The sequence below is a fragment of the Neolamprologus brichardi genome, chromosome 6 (assembly GCF_056152115.1).
Source record: "Neolamprologus brichardi isolate AB-2024 chromosome 6, ASM5615211v1, whole genome shotgun sequence".
In the NCBI taxonomy this organism is placed as follows: domain Eukaryota; kingdom Metazoa; phylum Chordata; class Actinopteri; order Cichliformes; family Cichlidae; genus Neolamprologus; species Neolamprologus brichardi.
In genome coordinates this window covers 21372444-21390986 of record NC_142109.1, presented here as the reverse complement: position 1 = coordinate 21390986, position 18543 = coordinate 21372444, and the positions used below count along the sequence as shown (strand labels likewise).

Sequence of the window (18543 nt, the reverse complement as noted above, 5' to 3'; positions counted from 1 at the left end):
GTACAATGTAAAAGTTTACGTTTAATGGAACCTGATCAAATGAAATTTACTTGATTGGTATACAAAGCCCATTTTCCTTCATGATTTCCTTAATTTCTTTAATTATTTGAATAAATGATCGCTTGATTTTGAATGTTTTAGTTCCATTTGACTCAAAATGATTCCTTCGTGTTTACTGAGTTTGAAAAATCTCTTCTTCTTTTTTTTCTTTGCACAAGATGGCCAAGTAATGAGAAAACAGTACCGGTATCAAGGAGCACGGCTTGTTGCTTAGCTACACTGCTCAGCTCATTATGAAATGGAGTTGGAAGATTTTCTCAACACCTTCAGCTCTCCCTCAACTTATTTATTAGTTTCCTTCGGTTGCCATCAGTGGGTGCAGATTGCCTACTATATAAAACCCCGAGATGAACAAATTGTTATTCTTTATTAATTTACATAGAAATGCAGAGGGTGAGCCAACTTTGTCTGAAAACTCCTGGAAACAAATACACCCAACTGCCATAAATTTGCACTCAGATGTATGTTACCCTAAAACGTCAGCTTTCTTTTTTTTATGTTTATTTTGAAAGTTTATACCGGAAGTGCGTGATTCATATTGGGCATGACTTGACAAGTTGCGTGTTGGACGTCCCAGTGATAGATATGCACATGCATAGTGTGGAGATCCGGGACAGGAACACCTGAGCAGGAGAGCCCGACAGACAGCAACAGCTGCAGCAGCCAGCACACACTCATCGACTTTCAGGTAGACCTGTGAACACTTCGGGAGGGAGAGAGGAGACAGACCCATAAACAACACCCGAGGTAATTTGCATTCACTCACAGTTGTATGCAAAGGCAGACGGGGGCTGTTAAATGTCATCAGGTTTGTAGCTGAGCTGCCGTATGGTAAGGCGGTGTAGGCAACTTAGACTCTTAGTTAGTTATCGGCTACAAGTGTCATCGGTGGCTTCAGAATATGAACTTTGTGTTCGTGGTTAATCGGGCTAATTTGTACACAGACATTTGGATTCGGTGTCAACAAGTGGGGCAATGAAGTGTCCCGTGAAACAGCTGCTCTCGTGGACTGCATTGACTGACTGAAGCAGTTACAAACCAGCCGTCAGATGCTCTGAAGTCAAATATTGAATGTGCATTAATGAGAGTTGACATGTTTTCCCAAGCTAAAGTAAATACACGACCCTACACACACACACATACTTCAGTGTGTGCCAGGTACTTTCATGCTGATGTAGGCGCATGCGCGGATATTGATGTTCTGCTGAGTGTGTACAGCAGCATGCCGCTCAGCCCCTCTTTTATGATCTTGGAAGCTGTAATGCTGAGCTGGTCTCCAGAGACTTCTCAGCAGCCAAAGAGGAGCAGGACTCAACCCCTGAGAGAAGAGGAGGGGGGTGGGGGTGGAGGAGAAGGGGGGGGGGGGGGGGGTAGATAGATGAATGTAGATGGATTGATGCCGAGTGATGGAGGAAGGAGAGAGTTAAGAGTGGGAGGGAAGCTGGCTGGCCGGATGATGACAGGAGGGATGCATAGATGGATGAATATGTGAGGAGAGAAGGAAGATAAATGAGAGTAAGGAGTGTGTTTGTGTGTGCATGTAAGTAGTAGTGTCACTGGGTGAATGAATGACCAGATGGGTGATAGATAAAATACACAAGCGGGGGAGAATCTATTGCCCCCTTCCCACTGCTCAGTCTCTACCGATCCTATAAGTTTTTAACATGTGTTCTTGTGACAAATGGATGGAGAGAGCAGGAGGTGACCGGTCCAGGGAGGAAAAAGAGTAAGGAGCACGCCCTGGCTGTGATTCATAGCACAGTGATAAGCGCTAAGAGGAATCAGGGAGGAAGACGGACCATTTTTAAAATAACACTTCCATTTACCAACATCAGCATCTGCTCAGCTATTAGTGTGGATGGATTTCAGACGTCTGAGTGTTAACCTGAATTCTCAAATAGCTGATATTTATCACTGTGACACCACAGCTGATATACTGGTAATCCTGGATTTTGCGAAAGCCAGTGCTTTTCTTAACTTTAGTATTCCCCCTCCTTTTTTGTTTTCAGTTGCCATCTTTTGTTTTTTAATTCAAACAAACATTAAACCTCCAATATTAACATTTAAGAGAAACTAACATGAGCTCATATATTAGCTAATCATCTAACACTGAAAGGATTAACCAGTAAATTTGACTATGTTCAATTATAGGAGTGTATCTGTATTGCCTTTGTCTAAAAATTCTTTATTTAAAATTTATCGGCAATGGGCATTTGATTGTGCAGATGACGTGTCTGACATCGGCATCGACGTTCCCTACCATGGTCACATGTTCCTGTCTTTGCTATAAGACATCATTGCGCAATATATTGAGATTACTGGCAAGTCAGACTCTGTTAGATTATTTTTGTATGCATTAAAGCCAAGCAGTTATGTGACTGATTAAAAACAGGAACTAGTAGATACAATCCTGTTTCTTCCTGTACATGTATGCATTTACCAGCAGTTGACCCAGTGCAGCACCCTGAGCCTGCAATTATGTAATTGTCCTTAACTGCCTTACAGCCACACCTATTCTGTGTTTTTCTTGTACTTGTGTTATATATGTTTTATGGAAAAATACAGCCAACATATTTCCATCTAATCTGCTGGTTGCTGCTGGCAATTGAACAGGTGTAAGGTACACCTGTTCAATTGCTCATTAATGCAAATATCTAATCAACCATTCGCATGGCAACTCAGTACGTTTAGGCATGTAGACGTGATCAAGATGAGCTGCTGCGGTACATGGCATGCATTGCAATTGGGAAGAAAGGTGACTTTAAATGTTGCATTACTGTTGGTGCCAAATGAGCTGGTATGAGCATCTCAGAAACTGCTGATCTACTGGGACTGCACAGCCATGTCTAGGGTTTACTTAGATTGGCCACTCCTGTCAGCCAAGAACAGGAAAAATGAGGGTATAGTTCACCCGGGTTCGCCAAAATTGGAAAGTAGAAGATTGAAAAAAAAAAATGTTGCCTGGCCTGATGAGTCACAGCAGAAATCGATTGCAAGATCAGCATGGATCCATCTTACCTTATAGCAGTTCAGGCTGGTGGTGCTGTGATGGTGTGGGGGATATTTTCTTGGCACACTTTGAGCTCTTAGTCACAACTGAGCATTGTTTAAAGACCACAGCCCATCTCAGTATTGTTGTCGACCACGTCTATCCCTATATGGCCATCGTGTACCCATCTTCTGATGAAATATTTCCAGCACCTTGTTGAATCTGTGCAATAAAGAATTAAGGGAATTCTGAAGGCAAAAATTGGTCCAACCCATTTTTGGCATGGTATACCTAATAAAGTGGTCAGTGAGTATATGTAGGATTACCAACCACAGGTAACTGGCAGAACTTGTCCATTTTTAGGCATTTTAAGGGACAGCAATCAACAACAGACACTACAGAAAACAAAAATGTAGACACACAATCACTACAAACCGCTGCAAACAATATTTAATACAAGAAGCACAAAAGACAACATTTATCAACAACAACAAAAAAGAAAGATGCTTTGTAGCCCATCTCAGTGATCATACATGTGCCTCTCCTTTTTGTCTGTCATCATTTGATAGATGGCTTTAGCCAGAGATCCAGGAGCGGCTCACGAGCAGAGAGATCCAGCCGACCAAAACTTTGACTACATGTTCAAGCTGCTGATCATCGGCAACAGCAGCGTGGGAAAGACCTCATTCCTCTTCCGATATGCAGATGACTCATTCACTTCAGCGTTTGTCAGCACGGTGGGCATCGATTTCAAAGTCAAGACCATCTACAGGAACAACAAGCGGGTCAAGCTACAGATCTGGGTGAGGTTGGGCATGAGATAGAGCCTCTGCACTGCCGAGTAGTATTTTTAAGAAGTCCTTAGGATAGAAAACTCCCTAAACCCTCTAAGCCAGTGGTTCTTAACCTGGGTTCGATCGAACCCTAGGGGTTCGGTGAGTCGGTCTCAGGGGTTCGGCAGAGCCTTCACCGTGACATGCACGGCTCATTTTGTGCACCAATAAAAAACATATCTATGTCTTGAATTTGAAAAAAATCATATTTTATTTTTCACTAAAGAGGGGTTCAGTGAATGTGCATATGAAACTGGTGGGGTTCGGTACCTCCAACAAGGTTAAGAACCACTGCTCTAAGCAAAGGATTTCTTTTCTCTCATTCGCTGTTCTTTTTTCTTTTTTTCTTTCTTTTGTACTTCTTTACCTGGTATTTGACCTCTATTAACAGGGCAAGAGGAGAGGTGGTTTAGGCCATTGGGAGCACAATAGCAGCTTATACACTAGTGTAATTATGTCTTCAGTCCTCATACTTTAAATAATAGTTTGTGGCGTTTTGCTGAAGTACTAACCAAGATGTTTTTTTTAATCTGAAGACATGGAATAATAGGCACTAATTTTACTTCGGGGGGGTTTCTAACCAAAGAAAAACACCTGTTTTTTCTTCCTGCTTTCAAACTGTTTGTCACCACATGCACATAGTTATAATGATTAGGGCAAGAACAAGGTTTGTTGACTCACTGAAAGATGTTTATTCATTGCAGCAGCCAAGAACTAAAAGCTCGCTGGCAGTGTTGGAGTTTGACCAAATGTAATCTTAATCAAGCTGTCACACAAAACCTATCCGTTTTTTGTTGTTCTCTTTTTAACTACTCTGACTGTGATAGATGTCTGAGATGCTCCTAGAGGCACTTAATGTAGAGGTAGCTCCATGTGAACATCACTGAGATCTTAAAAGTGCCTAATAATTTCCACTTGAATGCTCAGGAAGATTTTTACTCCGGTCTCCCCACACCGGAGTAAAAATCTACTGTACAGAGAACAGCTTTGACACACAATATATCAACAAAATTGACTATAAAATGCTGCAGTCTCTTTAAAGTCGGAGTGGTAATTTATGTGGGGTCGTTACCTGTGGCAAAGAGGTTTCAAAATACATCTTCAACCAAAGGAGGGGCCAAATGAATAGAGCTTTTCAAAGCCTTGTTACACAACATGGAGTGTTTATCCTCTTCCCATTCCCTGATTTGCCCTCTTACATGCTGCAGCCTGTCATGGATGTGAACTAATTTCTCACTCTCTGGAGTTAATAACAGTTGATGTTTAACATTGTCCCCAGACGGCGGGGTTCATGAAAGATGCATGGGTTTGAGCTGCAGGAGCCGAATGTGCTTACCGCGCAGACTGACACCCAGGACAGATCTATTACTGAATGTTAGCGGAAGGCGAGGACTCACCCACAGTACTCCTGTTAGATGAAAGTAATGCATCTTTTTTGAAGTTAATGTATTCAGCGGGCCATGCCTTCTCGGCTGCGCTTTACAATGATCCAGCTGCACACTTTCACACAAGGAAGGTGCCAAGTGAAATGATGAACCAGTAGTATAAAAGATAACCATATTAAAATTCAGATAAATAACAGTAAAAGTTTTATTACTGATGCATTAACAAGCAAGCAGATTTTTAACGTCCCAGCTGGTTGACTTGAGGTTTTATATTCAGAAAAGACACGCCGTATATTGGTTGTGAAAATGTTTTGTTATGAGCCCTTCACTTTAAAATCGGGGTTATTGGCTGCTGAGGGACTTAATGGGATTTCTTAGGACCATTAAAATAAGCGCAGCTACATGTGACATAAATTGTAGGTTGCTGACAAGCCCAAAAATGTGTACAATTAGAGTCAGTGGTGTTAATGAGGTCCATAGCAGCTACTGGCATCACATTACATGGGAGAAAGTTTAAAGAAGTTAGTTTCAAAGTCTTAGTTTTCTCACTGCAGTTTCAAAGAATCCAAAGGAGTGTTACATTTGTTACTTTAAGGTTTTTCCCAAGGCAACATGAAGAGTAAAAATACCATCTGGAGATGTAGGCAAGACCTGAGAGTGTGTCCTAGTGTGCTTCCAGGATGTGGCAGCATCAACATTTTAAAAGGGAGGGGTTATTCTATTCTAAGAAAGTTCATGATTCACCTTTGCTTTTGGTAAATGGTAAATGGCCTGTAGTTGTATAGGGCTTTACTTAGTCCCTATGGACCCCCATTCAGTCATCCACCCATTCACACACACATTCACACACTGGTGATGGCAAGCTACATTTTCTGCAGAGTTAACCATTCGTTTACTTTTACTTCCCTGTCATGTTTTCATTTTGCAAACAACTTTCAGTGTTTTAAGTGGGGTTTTTTTAAGCTTTCATGTTGCTTTTGAGAAATTTGTTATATGTGGTGAAATCGATTTTCAGTAGGGTTGTTGTTTCTTCATTTTTGTGTGATTTCTGGAGTTGGGCCAATAAAAATAATTCATCCACCATTCAATGTGTGTTTACAGGACACAGCTGGGCAGGAGCGCTACCGGACTATCACCACAGCTTACTACAGAGGAGCCATGGGATTTCTGCTCATGTACGATATCACGAGCCAGCAGTCGTTCTGTGCTGTTCAGGACTGGTGGGTAGATGAAGCATATGATTAATGCAGAATAGGCATGTGTGTTTTTCAGTAGCTGAAGGCATTTTTTCGAGGCATGTGTTTTTTGGGGGTTTTTTTTTCACTGGTCTAAAAAGTGATACCTGCACAGAAGTGCCTTAAACTTTCTTTATTTCTAATGGCTAGAAGAGGTGACACTTTAGTTGCAAAAAAATGTTGTGGTTGTGTTGAGGTTTTACAGACCCGTGAACAGTAGCCACGTCTAGGCCTCAGTCACACAGGCCTAGGGACCATCTGGCAACAAGCAATGGTGAAGAAAAATGGGATATTCCCTGGTTGTGAGTGGTTGCTGAATGTGATGGCAGTGACAGGGAAAATGTTAATTCATCCCACTCATGCTGCGCTACAGACTGGTCAGTAACCCCCATGGCAACTAGCTGTTGCTAGGGAAAATGTTTATTCCTCAATTAGTAAAATCTTCTTGCTTTGGTTGCTGGAATTTTGCTGCGGTCTTAGTTTTAAAGCAAGTGGCAGATTTGTCTACAAAGCCTGTCCAGCTATCCTCTATAGGGAAACTGTGTAAAGTGCAACATGAACCAGAATTGAAGACCCGTTTGCCTTCAAAGTAAAAAATTTGTTCTTCTAGAAACATGCTGGCTGCAGAGCAGAGACACAACCTTTACTTTCAAGGCTTTTGCATCACACTTTTTCAAGTGTTACTACCGTTGGGCTGGTAGACAAACACGAAAAACTACAGGAAAACCAGCGAGAACTAGGAGGTTTTTGGTGCAGCACTTTCTTTGTATCTGATTCTTTCCAGCCAGCAAATTCCATGAATCATTGCCAAGCCAGTTAAGGAATACACATTTTTCCCTAACAACAAGTGGTTGCAGACAACTCTTGAGCAATGTGCGCATAACGACACAAAAGAAACCTCAATAGAAATTTGTGGGCAAATGGCCCATGGTTTCCTTACTTTGTGACTTCATTAAGCTCTTTCCTGAGGAGTGTATGGTCTCAGTCACTACTTTCAAGTCCTTTTGAATTTAGTGAATTTCATTATATTAATGACGACCCTCATTAAGGTCCACAAGGACAAAAAAGCACAGTATGCTTTAGGGCATCCACTGTGTACATGTGCAGGTGTGTCCATAGGTTTTGCAGTTAGATCTGTCTTTTGATCGTGACATTTAGTTTAAAAGGCTATGATGTTGAAAACATTCAATAAGCTTCAGAAAGGGAACTTTTCAATGTCGCCATGGATACATTCATCTTATGATTTTCTTCAACTGTTTGTTGTTTTTTTGGATCACTTGGAGAAAATAAAAAAAAGCAGCACTCTTGTTCACAAGAATAGATGCTGCATAAAAAATTGGATATAACAATATGTTTAATTAAAGAAAATACACATAATGTTCCACTGTATAACCTGTAGAAACAAAAAGGACAATATATCAATAGACACAACCAACAGTCCTCCTGAAAATGGACACCACGGGAAACATTAAAATATTAATTTAATCTGTCAGTTACTGATCAGTGTATGTTTTTTAAGTACAATTTGAAAAGCAACACCCTTTAAATTAATATGGTGGAGTAAGAAGTCAACATTTGCCTCTAAAATTCTGGGGTAACTGAAGTATTGTGTGTGTGTGTGTGTGTGTGTGTGTGTGTGTGTGTGTGTGTGTGTGTGTGTGTGTGTGTGTGTGTGTGTGTGTGTGTGTGTGTGTGTGTGTGTGTGTGTGTGTGTATTATAATTACTGTTACTTTATGTTATCATTACCAGTGCTCTAGTCGAAGACTTCAGATACAAAAGACTTGAAACACGACTTTCATCAAAAGTGAGAAAATGATATCAGGTGAAAGCTCTGTCTGTTTTCAATAATCAGATGCTTTTGCTTCACATTTCTCTAAATCCCACTCTGAGCTTCTTCCAAAACGCTCTTCTTTTGCAAAAATCTGTAAATGCGGCGTCACTTTGTCAGCAAAGCTAATTGTGTTCACAGCATCACCAATCAGGGGATGAGATCATGTGACATTCAAACAGGTTAAGTCTCATTTATCTTAATCCGGGTTGCCAGCTTGCACTACTTGGGCTCTTAGCTGACTTGACATGACAGCAGTGCACTGTTTTTAATGGATATTTCTGTTTATTTATTCATTTATATATTGCACAGTTCCAGTTTACAGTTCCATACAGTTCCAGTTTATTCCGTCTTTCATTTTGAATACTGCTTTCATCATTTGTGATGTTTCCACTTGCATCCTTAGGGATTTTATTCAGTGATTAGTAACCTTTTCATTCTAATTAAAATGAACTTACTGAACCTTCTTTGCACCTTCTTTGCATCTCATTTCATCCAGCAACAGCCAGTAGCTTCCATGAATCACTGCTGAGCAGTTAAGGAATACACATTTTTCCCTAGCAACCAGTGGTTGCAGACAACTCTTGACCAATGAATCCTCAGAAAAATATGTGTGAAAATGGCTCTTGGTTCCCTTTGGTTTGCTTTGTAACTTCAGTAACCTCTACCCTTAGGAGTGTATGGTTTCAAGTCCTTAGAAATTCAGTGAATTTCATTATATTAATGACAGCCCTCATTAAGGTCCACGAGAACAAAAAAGGCACAGTATGCTTTGGGGCATCCACTGTGTAGATGTGCAGGTGTGTCCATAGGTTTTGCAATTAGATCTGTCTTTTGACCATGATGTTCAGTTTACAAAGACTATCCCACTCTGGCACAGAGCTCACTTTTCCCTGGGATTAAATACTTTTAATTACTGACGAGAGTCAGCTGTGTGAAAGGGAAAGGTGGCACCTCAGGCAGAAGCGATTGAAGGACACTCCCACACAGGCACCTTCAGGAGGAGGCACTGCTAGGGCCGTAACAATGTTGAAAACATTCAGTGCGCTTCAGGAAGGGAATTTCTCAGTGTCGCCATGGATACGTTCATCTTATGGCTTTCCTCTAAAAGACTGTTTTTTGGGGGGGGTTTCCGTCTTTGACCTGGAAACAATCAAAAAATCAACACATATAGCAACAGATTGATAATAATACTACAAATAATGTCAAAGGAGCAGAATCATTCTGCTGTGTTATATAAAAAAATGCACATAATGTTCCATTGCATAACCTATAGAAATGAAAAGGAAACCAATCGATAGGCGCAATAAACAGTCCTCCTAATAACATACACAACTGGAAACGTTTGAATTTTGGACTCAAGTGAAAGCTCTCATTTGATGATCAAATCCTTTTAGCAAAAATCTCTTAATGCCGCTTCCCTTTGTCAGCAGAGCCTATTGTGTTCACAGCAACACCAATGAGAAGACGAGATCATGTGACATTCAAACAGGTTAAGTCTCATTTATCAGTGTGTTGAGATTATCAGAATCCTGTTTGCCAGCTTGCACTACTTGGTGTCTATACTTGTCTATACAGTGTGCTATCATTTTGTGCCATGCATCTTCAGTGATCTCCTTCAGTGATTAATAACCTTTTCATTGCAATTAAAGTGAACTTGAATGCTAGAAATCAGAAGAGACTCAGCTTTGGTTCATTGTTGTGATGGACTGAGGGTCTCTGTAGGTGATACAGTAGAGTTGTGAACATGGTTTGGTTTTTCTCAGGGCAACACAAATCAAGACTTACTCGTGGGACAACGCTCAGGTGGTGCTGGTGGCCAATAAGCTGGATTTGGAAGATGACAGGCAGGTGCCGACTGAAGATGGCAAAAGACTGGCCAAAGAGCTCGGTCAGTACGCGCTGGTGTTTATCAGCATGAAAACACGTGAACAAAACATTATTTAATAATCACTCATAAGCTCTTTATCTCTCTCTGCTCTCTCGCCAGGCTTCCATTTCTTCGAGGCCAGTGCCAAAGATAACATCAACGTGAAGCAGGTCTTTGATAAGCTGGTGGACGTCATCTGCGAGAAGATGAACGAGAGCGTCAACGGTGATGCCAATCCGGCAACCAATCACAAGGGAGATGGCCTGAAGGACACACCCAACAGCAGTCGGGGTGGCTGTGCATGCTGATTACTGATTGTAAAACCTGATAAAACAGGTTTAATAATTAAATATAGGTGCCCACACTTACACAGATGACCAGAATTGCCCATAAATCTTTCATTATGATTGTACTTTACCAAATGTTACTGCAGCGCAATCATGGATGCCTGGCGTTCAGTTTCTTTTTTTTATATTTCTTTTTGTTCCTGGTTTTCTTGACTCGGTGGTGATTCGAGGATCATCTTTGTAATCCCAATGTAACTGTTACACTAAGATGCCAAAGAGCTCCACTGAGCAGCCTTTTCTCTTTATCGTTTCCTGTTCACACAGTGCAGTGAACAGCACCTGTTGCAGGTCAGGATGTGAAAGAAAGCCATGTGCCAGACTGAAATTGCATGGGGACTCACCCCGACTGACTTGTGTCATGCTACCCCCTAGTGGGCGTCGCACAAAACTGCATCACTGTGACTTCTGTTGAAATTGCCCGATGTAAACCAAATGAGGAAGAAGGTACAGTACAAAGTCTAACATATTTGAAAGCTGAGATCACACACGCCTGATAGCCCCCCGTGACTTCCAGTTAATAAACCACACTTTTTGTTGGATGTTTTATAGGAATATAATCATCTGTTGTGTTTAAGTAATGTATTTGTTTTTTCTTTTTATACATTTAATTATTAATGTTAGTCCAAAGTTAAAATAAAGTTGAAATTAAAAGATAGGAATATGTATGTTATGTCTGTTGGCCTCATTTGTATGAAAACATTTCATGTATATTTTTGTATTTTTTTTTTTAAATTTTTTTTAATGGATGAGTCATTGCTTGGAAAGACAGTTTTCTCCAGTGAATTATCAGAAAGGAGATAAAACAGTGAGTACCGGCACACTTTTGTGTTATGTGTTATAGACATTTAATTGGTGTCGTTTTGCTTAGGTGGTATTAGTACAAATTGCCCATCCAAATTGCCCATAGGTGTGAATGTGAGCGCGAACGGATGGATGGTATTAGAACAAACACCTCTACCTGACAGAACACCTTTAGGCTGAATTATAGCACAGACTCCGGGCCAGACCTTCTCAGGGTTCACTTCTGGAAGAATGGTCAAAAATTCCCATAGACACACTAACTAACCCTTACGGAATAGTTATAACCGCAAAGGGTGAGCTTACATTATATTAAACCCTATGGATTAAGAATTGGATATCACTAAAGTTAATATGCAGATGATCAAATACTTTTGGCAATATAGCGTATGTGCTTCAAAGGTAGCTTTTAATGCATGAAGGGTAGATTTTGCGCACTGATATTTTAAAGTTATTATACAAAAGAAATGTCATTTGGAGGGAATTGGGAAGGAACCATGATTTTCTTTATGCTGAATCAGATTAAGTACTTCCTAATGATCCACGAAGTTAATAATAAAACATTCCCAAAAGTTTCCATGCAGTGTTGAAATCATTCACTGATCAATAGCACGACAAATCAATAAAGTCATAAATATTATCGTAAAAATGTTCCACGAGTAAATCAGTTATCGTTTATCATGACAGTTTTAATTGTTCAATGACATCACACTGGACTTCCTACTGTGTTTTAATAGTGAACCTTTTACTTTGACCATGACCTGTATTGATTTGATCACCATGGTTTCTTTGATTGGACTGATCACCAAGAAAGATCTTATTGTGTAGGGCACAATTGTGATTGCGTGAGTCGTGTTTGTTATGAAAAACCTGGATTATTAATTGAATTTTAAATTAGTATTTTTTTCAGCCCTTGATGAGTTGCAAGAAAACAATGAAACCAGGAGGTTTTGGAAAACATGCTTCCCAGATACCCTTGTAAAGGAGCTTGTGACTGAATTACGTCACCTGAGAAAATATCTCTTGTCAGATTAAATTGCTTTATATGATGTTGTCTGATTTTTTTTGTCTGCATGACGTTTGGTCATAAAAACTTATCTCAATGTCATGGAAAGTTGTGAAATGTGATTGAAAATAACTTTGAACCCTGTGTGTGTGTGTGTGTGTCCTATGGTGGGTGTGTTGGTCATGGGGTTGTGCGACCTGTGAGAACTTAAATGGGCAGTCCAAATCGTCGATGCACAGACACTCCTCAGACCTCAGCGGACACACACACCTCAGTACAACACAGGTATAGTTGCTTTCTTCACTTTTTAAATCAAACTCCACAACTACACTGCTATTAATCTTCCTTAATCTAAAGCTCATCCGGATGATGAATGGTTTGTTCTGTAATCAAAGGATTTTATTAACATTAGGCAAGTTATAGTGACATGATTACTATTCCTTAGCAATGTCCAGGTGTTATTATTTTGTATAAAAACAGGTACAAAAAACATCAAACTGAGTTATTTAGCTGCTGCATTTCTATTAAAAGTGTTGGTGCAGAAACAACTTTTATTCTTAGAGTTTAAGTAATTTATTCCCCTCTTCTGTGGCTGCTCGAGTATGTATTCACAAATTAACACGGAGGTGTTATAAGGGAACTTTATTGCCTCATGGAAACAAGGTTGCAGCTGCAAAGTAGGTCCAATTGATTGCTGTTGTCAACGCTGCAATAAGGAAGAACATGACAGTCACTATAAAACTGAGTTTATTTCTCTGATACCAGGAACAGGCATGTTAGGTTGTGCAAGTTAATGGACAAGGGGTTGTGTGTGCGTCTTTTATTGCACTCCTGTGCTACCTAAACTGTGAAACCACTAACCTGATAAGGTACCTCAGCTGTAATATTTCAGCACACTTGCAGTTCAAAGCTAGAGGAAGCTATTTTTTTTTTTACCCCAACTCAACCAAATACAGACTTAAATGCAAGGAAAAAAGAAGCAAACATATCACCCAGCTGAGGTGCCTAGAGTAGGATGATTTAAATAACTAGCAGCAAAATGAATAAAAAATAACATGTAGACTTGGGCAATGCTTCAACCGAAACTCTGCATGACCTCAGCATGAAACGACTGGTATATTTAAAGAAGATTACGACCCCCCTCTCTTTTGCTGCCAGCTACTTTGGTTAATGTTTAACCCAAGCGAATGCCGAGTGACCCATGTTGGCCACTGCTTGTGTTGTCTGCCTCTTGCTATTGATTTGAATTTCAGAAGTAAAAGAAAATTCCCCCATGATAAATGCTGAAAAAGAATAATTGTAATTACACTAGATAAGTTGTTTTCACCTGAACTGATATAATTTTTTTTTGTTCTTGTTTCTTCAACAGAGTGAAAAAACAGAAATCAGCCAAAATGTGTTGTTCCGGCTTTCTCAAAATTATGATGTTCATCTTCAATGGCGGCATCTTTGTAAGTTGGAAAAAAGAGAACTTCTGTTTCTCTGCATCTCTCCAACAGCTTGGTTTCACATCCTACACCAGACTACAAAGAAGACTTTACAGAGAGTAGTGAATCAAAAAAGGCCAAACCGTTTCATTTGGCTGTATGAATTATTCTCTTTTATAGGTAGTCTCAATAAGACATACATTTTAGCGCACTTTCTCTGTTCAGATATGGCTTTAAGACAGAGTTTTCAATAATATGAATATTTGCTTTTCCCCATAAATCAGATTAGATGAACAGTACCACTGAACATTATGTCTATTGAATGTAAGGTCGAAGAGAAAAGATGGTCTGGCTTAGCCTTAGCTAACTAACTTACAACATAACACCAATTATCGCTACAGTGCTCCCGCTCAATGCAAACATGTCACATGTCATATTTTCGGTGAGCATCAACTGACAGGAGCGCTGATCTGTGGATTGCCCTCCATGCTCGGAGACAATTTTTCCTCCACTATGACAGTTTTTCATCACCATAACAGTTTCATCAATCTTTTTTTATGATTACTTTGTGCGCATGCAGAAAAATTACAGCTCCCATTACTTCTATTGTAACAGTGTCACTTCTTACATTGTCATTTTATTTTATTCATGTTGCTAGAATGAACAAACTCATTTCCAGAGTATTTTTCTTTATGTCTGTGTAATTTATCAGTCATCCCGATCAAGCGTAAAAAGAGGCAACTGTAAGTCTTGAGTAGTTTTCAGTAGATTGAGTAGTTTTAGGTGAAATGTCTTTGAGAAATCCAGTTGTCAACTTTTTTTTCTTACGTCTGTTGTTCCCTATTTTTGTCTTTTTCCTTCGGATTTTCAGTGATAACAGAAAATTAATTTAACATGTAACATTACTTATTTAAAAAGTTAGTGCAGTTCATATCATTCATGTTCGGTTTTTTAGTTTAATTTCCCATAAGCATGTTTTAATTGTCTGCTTACATTATCTTACAGTTTTTTTCTTTCTCTCCTTTCTTTCTTCATAAACCTGCAGTTAGCAGGTGCAGTCATTCTGGGTGTGGGAATTTGGGTGCAGGTGGACAGGAGTTCCTTTCTAGATATACTGGATGAGGTGGAAGACGCCTCCTCGTTATCACAACTGGTAAATGTCAGCTACCTGCTCATCGCCGTGGGTGCTGTACTACTTCTGATTGGCTTCCTGGGCTGCTGTGGTGCCATCAGGGAGAGCAAGTGCATGCTGCTGACGGTGAGCAAAGTTTGAAATAAAAATAAATAAATAAAACATTTGTAAAAAAGAAAGAAAGAAAGAAAGAACAGCAGATATGGTCTTCTGTGTCTATAATAGTAGGATAATAAAGTTTGCAACTTTGCCCAAATCAATAAAATATAACTGCCACCAAAGTCTTTCCTTGAGATGACAATTTCAGTTTATAACTGGGGAGTAGAGAGAATTATATTGAAGTCAGCTGAGTCAGAAAACACAGATTGTTGAAGTGTTTAGTATTTCCTTTTGCCATTCATTTAAAGACATGTGTCCTCACACATGATGTGACCAAATACTGACACATCAGTAAATTTCTTCTTCGTGTGTTATCGATACATTTGAAAACAGGTGCAGGTGCTCTTGAAAGATTCTTCAACAGTCTGATTTACCAGAGCCAACACTTTATAACTGCTGGCGCTAGTTCTTGTCAAATGAATGAGGCTAAAGGCAATATGATAGATGTGAGTGGATAAAGAAGACAAAGCTCACAGTGTACAAATGGCAGTTAGTGTGCAAAGGCATATCCAACAGCCAATTAATGTACTGCACACAAAAAAACAAACACTGCAGGAAATAAATGTGTTTTAGGGCTAGTTGTGATTCTTCATATTTGAGCAGGTACTTTCTTGTAACTATACATCTGTTTCTCTATTGACACCTTAAGAGTATGCTGTTAAGAATCAAATGTTTTACAGTATGCTTTTTCGTTTCTCCCCTTTTAGTTCTTCAGTATTGTGTTGATTATCTTCCTCATCGAGGTTGCAGGAGCCATTGTGCTCTTTGTCTTCAAAGATGTGGTAAGTGGCTCTGAAGAGCAAAATATGGCAAGAGCTGCCTATGGTCAGATTTAGAAACTAAAAAGTATGATAACGTGCTACTGTCTGTCTGTGTCTCTCAGGCTGGTGAGCTTCTTCAGGAACTGGAGAAAGACGTCCAAAACAGCATTAAAACCAACTATGGAAACGATAACAAGCTGACTTCTGTCTGGGACAACACAATGGAAGAGGTACTGTACCCATTTATTTATTTAAGAGAAAGGTTTGTGATCTATTTGCACATGGAAGTTTATTTGATCAAACTTTTGAGACTAACGTTTTGAATTACTTCACATTTTGCACATTTATCAAACTTGTAGTCGTAACTTTGTTCTGTTGTTATGGTAATTAAAAACTTGTTGCATTAACACTTTTTTGCTCTCTTCTAGCTTAAATGCTGTGGATACAGGAACTACACAGATTTTACAGCCTCACCTTTTTATAATAACGGTGGGAGACATCTCTATCCAGCCCCATGCTGTAATTCAACCATCAGTGCTGAGAAATGCGATGAAGCTAAAGCGCAACGTTCGGTATGAGACCAGCCTACATTTGGCCTAATTTTATGCATGTCAGCAACAGAATTAATCCAATGTACAGTGCACAGCAGTGTTTCCCATCCTCAGCTAAAAGCATTTGTTTTACTTTTAGAACATCGATGGCTGCTTTGACAAACTGCTGCAGCTGATAGAGGACAACGCTCTGGTCATTGCAGGTGTGGCAATGGGCATCGCTGCTCTTGAGGTATTGTTCACGTTCCATCATCCATCAGTTATATACTGCAAGCTAGTACCACAAAGTTATCATCTATTGTGTATATTTTTATCTTCAATTTCTTTATGGCCATATACCTTACATATACTTATAAATGATACTAGAAGACACAGTGTGTGTGTCTTTTTTTCTGGGTGATTCATTTGAATTTTATTACTGTGAAACAACATATTAAAAAAAGTGAATTTTCATACCGATTTGACTCTTGAAGTAAGGGGAAATAGTTTCAGCCCAAATGAACACCTTATTTATTTTTGAATAAAATAAACAGTTCAGTTAACATCCCATAATTTGACTCAACCTAACCTTATAAATGGCATGACAGTTGCAGCAAAGTCCACAGCTTGTTCAGCAATTTGCATCTTACAGAGTACAGAATATGACACAGAATTTGTCCACATTGTAACTTGTATCTCATCTCAGATCACTGTATTTAGATCTAATGTTGATTAACTGTTGTCTTTGCAGATCGCTGCCATGGTGGTTTCAATGGTTCTCTACTGCAAGGCTGGAAAAAATTGATAATTCAACTTTGGAGAAATTTTGCTAAGCGGTTTTGTCTGTGGAAAGTTTTCTAGTATTTGATTGAAAGCAGATTTTCAGCTGAAGATTGAATGCTCTGCCTCTTCTGGTTTTTAAAGCTTTCATACAAAGATAGAGGAGAAGGTAGTAACATCTTTTTACTTTTAAAACTATCTGTACACACTTATACTGTGATTTATTTATGTTTGTGTGAGGGTCTCCTGCTGTATGTGCTGATACACTTAACCTAAAATGTGAAATGATGCACAGTGCAGAGAACTCTGGTTTCTTTGTGTCAGTGGTTTACAGTCACTAAATTAATGTTATGAGTTTATTTTTTTATGTATGATCACTTCTAAATAATAAAAAGAACAAACTGAACTTGTGCCATAATTGATCGTAGTTTACTTGAATTTTTTTATCTTACTACTTTACAACCTTTTAGGTACACCTTCTCAGTTGTTTGGTAAGTCAAATATGAATCAAATGACAGTAACTCTGTGAATTTCGGCGTATGCACATGGTCAAGACGACCTGCTGAAGTTCAAATTGAGCATCAAAATATGGAAGAAAAGTAATTTAAGTGACTCTGAACATGGCATAGCTGTTGGTGCCAGACAGGCTTGTCAATTTTCCCACACAACCGTCTCTAGGGTTTACAATTAATGGTCCAGAAATGAGAAAATATCCAGTGAGCAACAGTTTTCTGGCTGAAACAGTAACTCAAATAACCACTTGTTACAACCAAAAATGCAGAAGAGCATCTCTAAACAGAAAACATGTGGAACCTTGAAGCAGATGGGTGACGGCAGTAGAAAGCCACACCTGTCAGCCAAGAACAGGAAACAAACTACAATTTTCTGACTAAAATTCTGATGGGTCTCAATCTCTACTGTGACACAGATGGATAGTAGGGCCTCATTTTGATGTAAACATCATGAGACCACGAATCCATCCTGCATTGAATCAAACCCATTGGTGTCAACTCAGTATCATTTAAATGCCACACCCTACTATTCTTTCTCTTTATGACCACAGTGTCATGTCACAAAGCTCAAGTAATCTCAAACTGGCTTCTTGAACATGACAATGAGTTAACTGTATTCAAATGGCCTCCAGAGTCACCAGATCCGAATCCAGTAGATCACCTTTGTGATGTGGTGAAAGGGGAGATTTACATCATGAATGTGCAGCTGACAAATCTCAGGCAGCTATGTGACGCTCTCGTGTCAATAAGCCCCAAAATCTTTAAAAAGTTGTTATAGTCCCTTTTTAAATTGATGCCATGAAGATTGAAGTCATTTCTGAAGGCAAATGTAAGTCCAACCTGGTTTTAGTAAGAGGTGCCAATAAAGTGTCCGGAGATAACACGTAAGC

General features: G+C 39.4%; 2 protein-coding genes across 2 annotated transcripts; both read left to right on the top strand.

Moving 5' to 3' along the window:
* Positions 1–315: 315 nt before the first annotated feature.
* LOC102779819 (ras-related protein Rab-3D-like) lies at positions 316–11225 on the top strand. Its single transcript, XM_006787418.3, has 5 exons — positions 316–807; positions 3619–3852; positions 6369–6487; positions 10098–10222; positions 10322–11225. Exons 2-5 carry the CDS (start codon positions 3619–3621, stop codon positions 10507–10509), a joined length of 666 nt encoding a protein of 221 aa, XP_006787481.2. The 5' UTR covers positions 316–807; the 3' UTR covers positions 10510–11225.
* Positions 11226–12563: 1338 nt separating this feature from the next.
* Positions 12564–17549, top strand: tspan34a (tetraspanin 34a). The gene is made up of 8 exons (XM_006787417.3): positions 12564–12637; positions 13722–13803; positions 14825–15037; positions 15778–15852; positions 15954–16061; positions 16260–16403; positions 16522–16614; positions 17113–17549. Exons 1-8 carry the CDS (start codon positions 12564–12566, stop codon positions 17164–17166), a joined length of 843 nt encoding a protein of 280 aa, XP_006787480.2. The 3' UTR covers positions 17167–17549.
* Positions 17550–18543: the final 994 nt, after the last annotated feature.

What these genes read in the sequence shown, in the direction of transcription:
- LOC102779819 (XM_006787418.3), top strand. Translation starts at nt 3,619, where the DNA reads ATGGCTTTAGCCAGAGATCCAGGAGCGGCTCACGAGCAGAGAGATCCA. An exon ending in GGGTCAAGCTACAGATCTGG is followed by an intron (nt 3,853 to 6,368) that starts GTGAGGTTGGGC and finishes GTGTGTTTACAG; the next exon opens with GACACAGCTGGGCAGGAGCG. An exon ending in AAGACTGGCCAAAGAGCTCG is followed by an intron (nt 10,223 to 10,321) that starts GTCAGTACGCGC and finishes CTCTCTCGCCAG; the next exon opens with GCTTCCATTTCTTCGAGGCC.
- tspan34a (XM_006787417.3), top strand. Translation starts at nt 12,564, where the DNA reads ATGGGCAGTCCAAATCGTCGATGCACAGACACTCCTCAGACCTCAGCG. An exon ending in CACACCTCAGTACAACACAG is followed by an intron (nt 12,638 to 13,721) that starts GTATAGTTGCTT and finishes TTTCTTCAACAG; the next exon opens with AGTGAAAAAACAGAAATCAG. An exon ending in TCTTCAATGGCGGCATCTTT is followed by an intron (nt 13,804 to 14,824) that starts GTAAGTTGGAAA and finishes ATAAACCTGCAG; the next exon opens with TTAGCAGGTGCAGTCATTCT.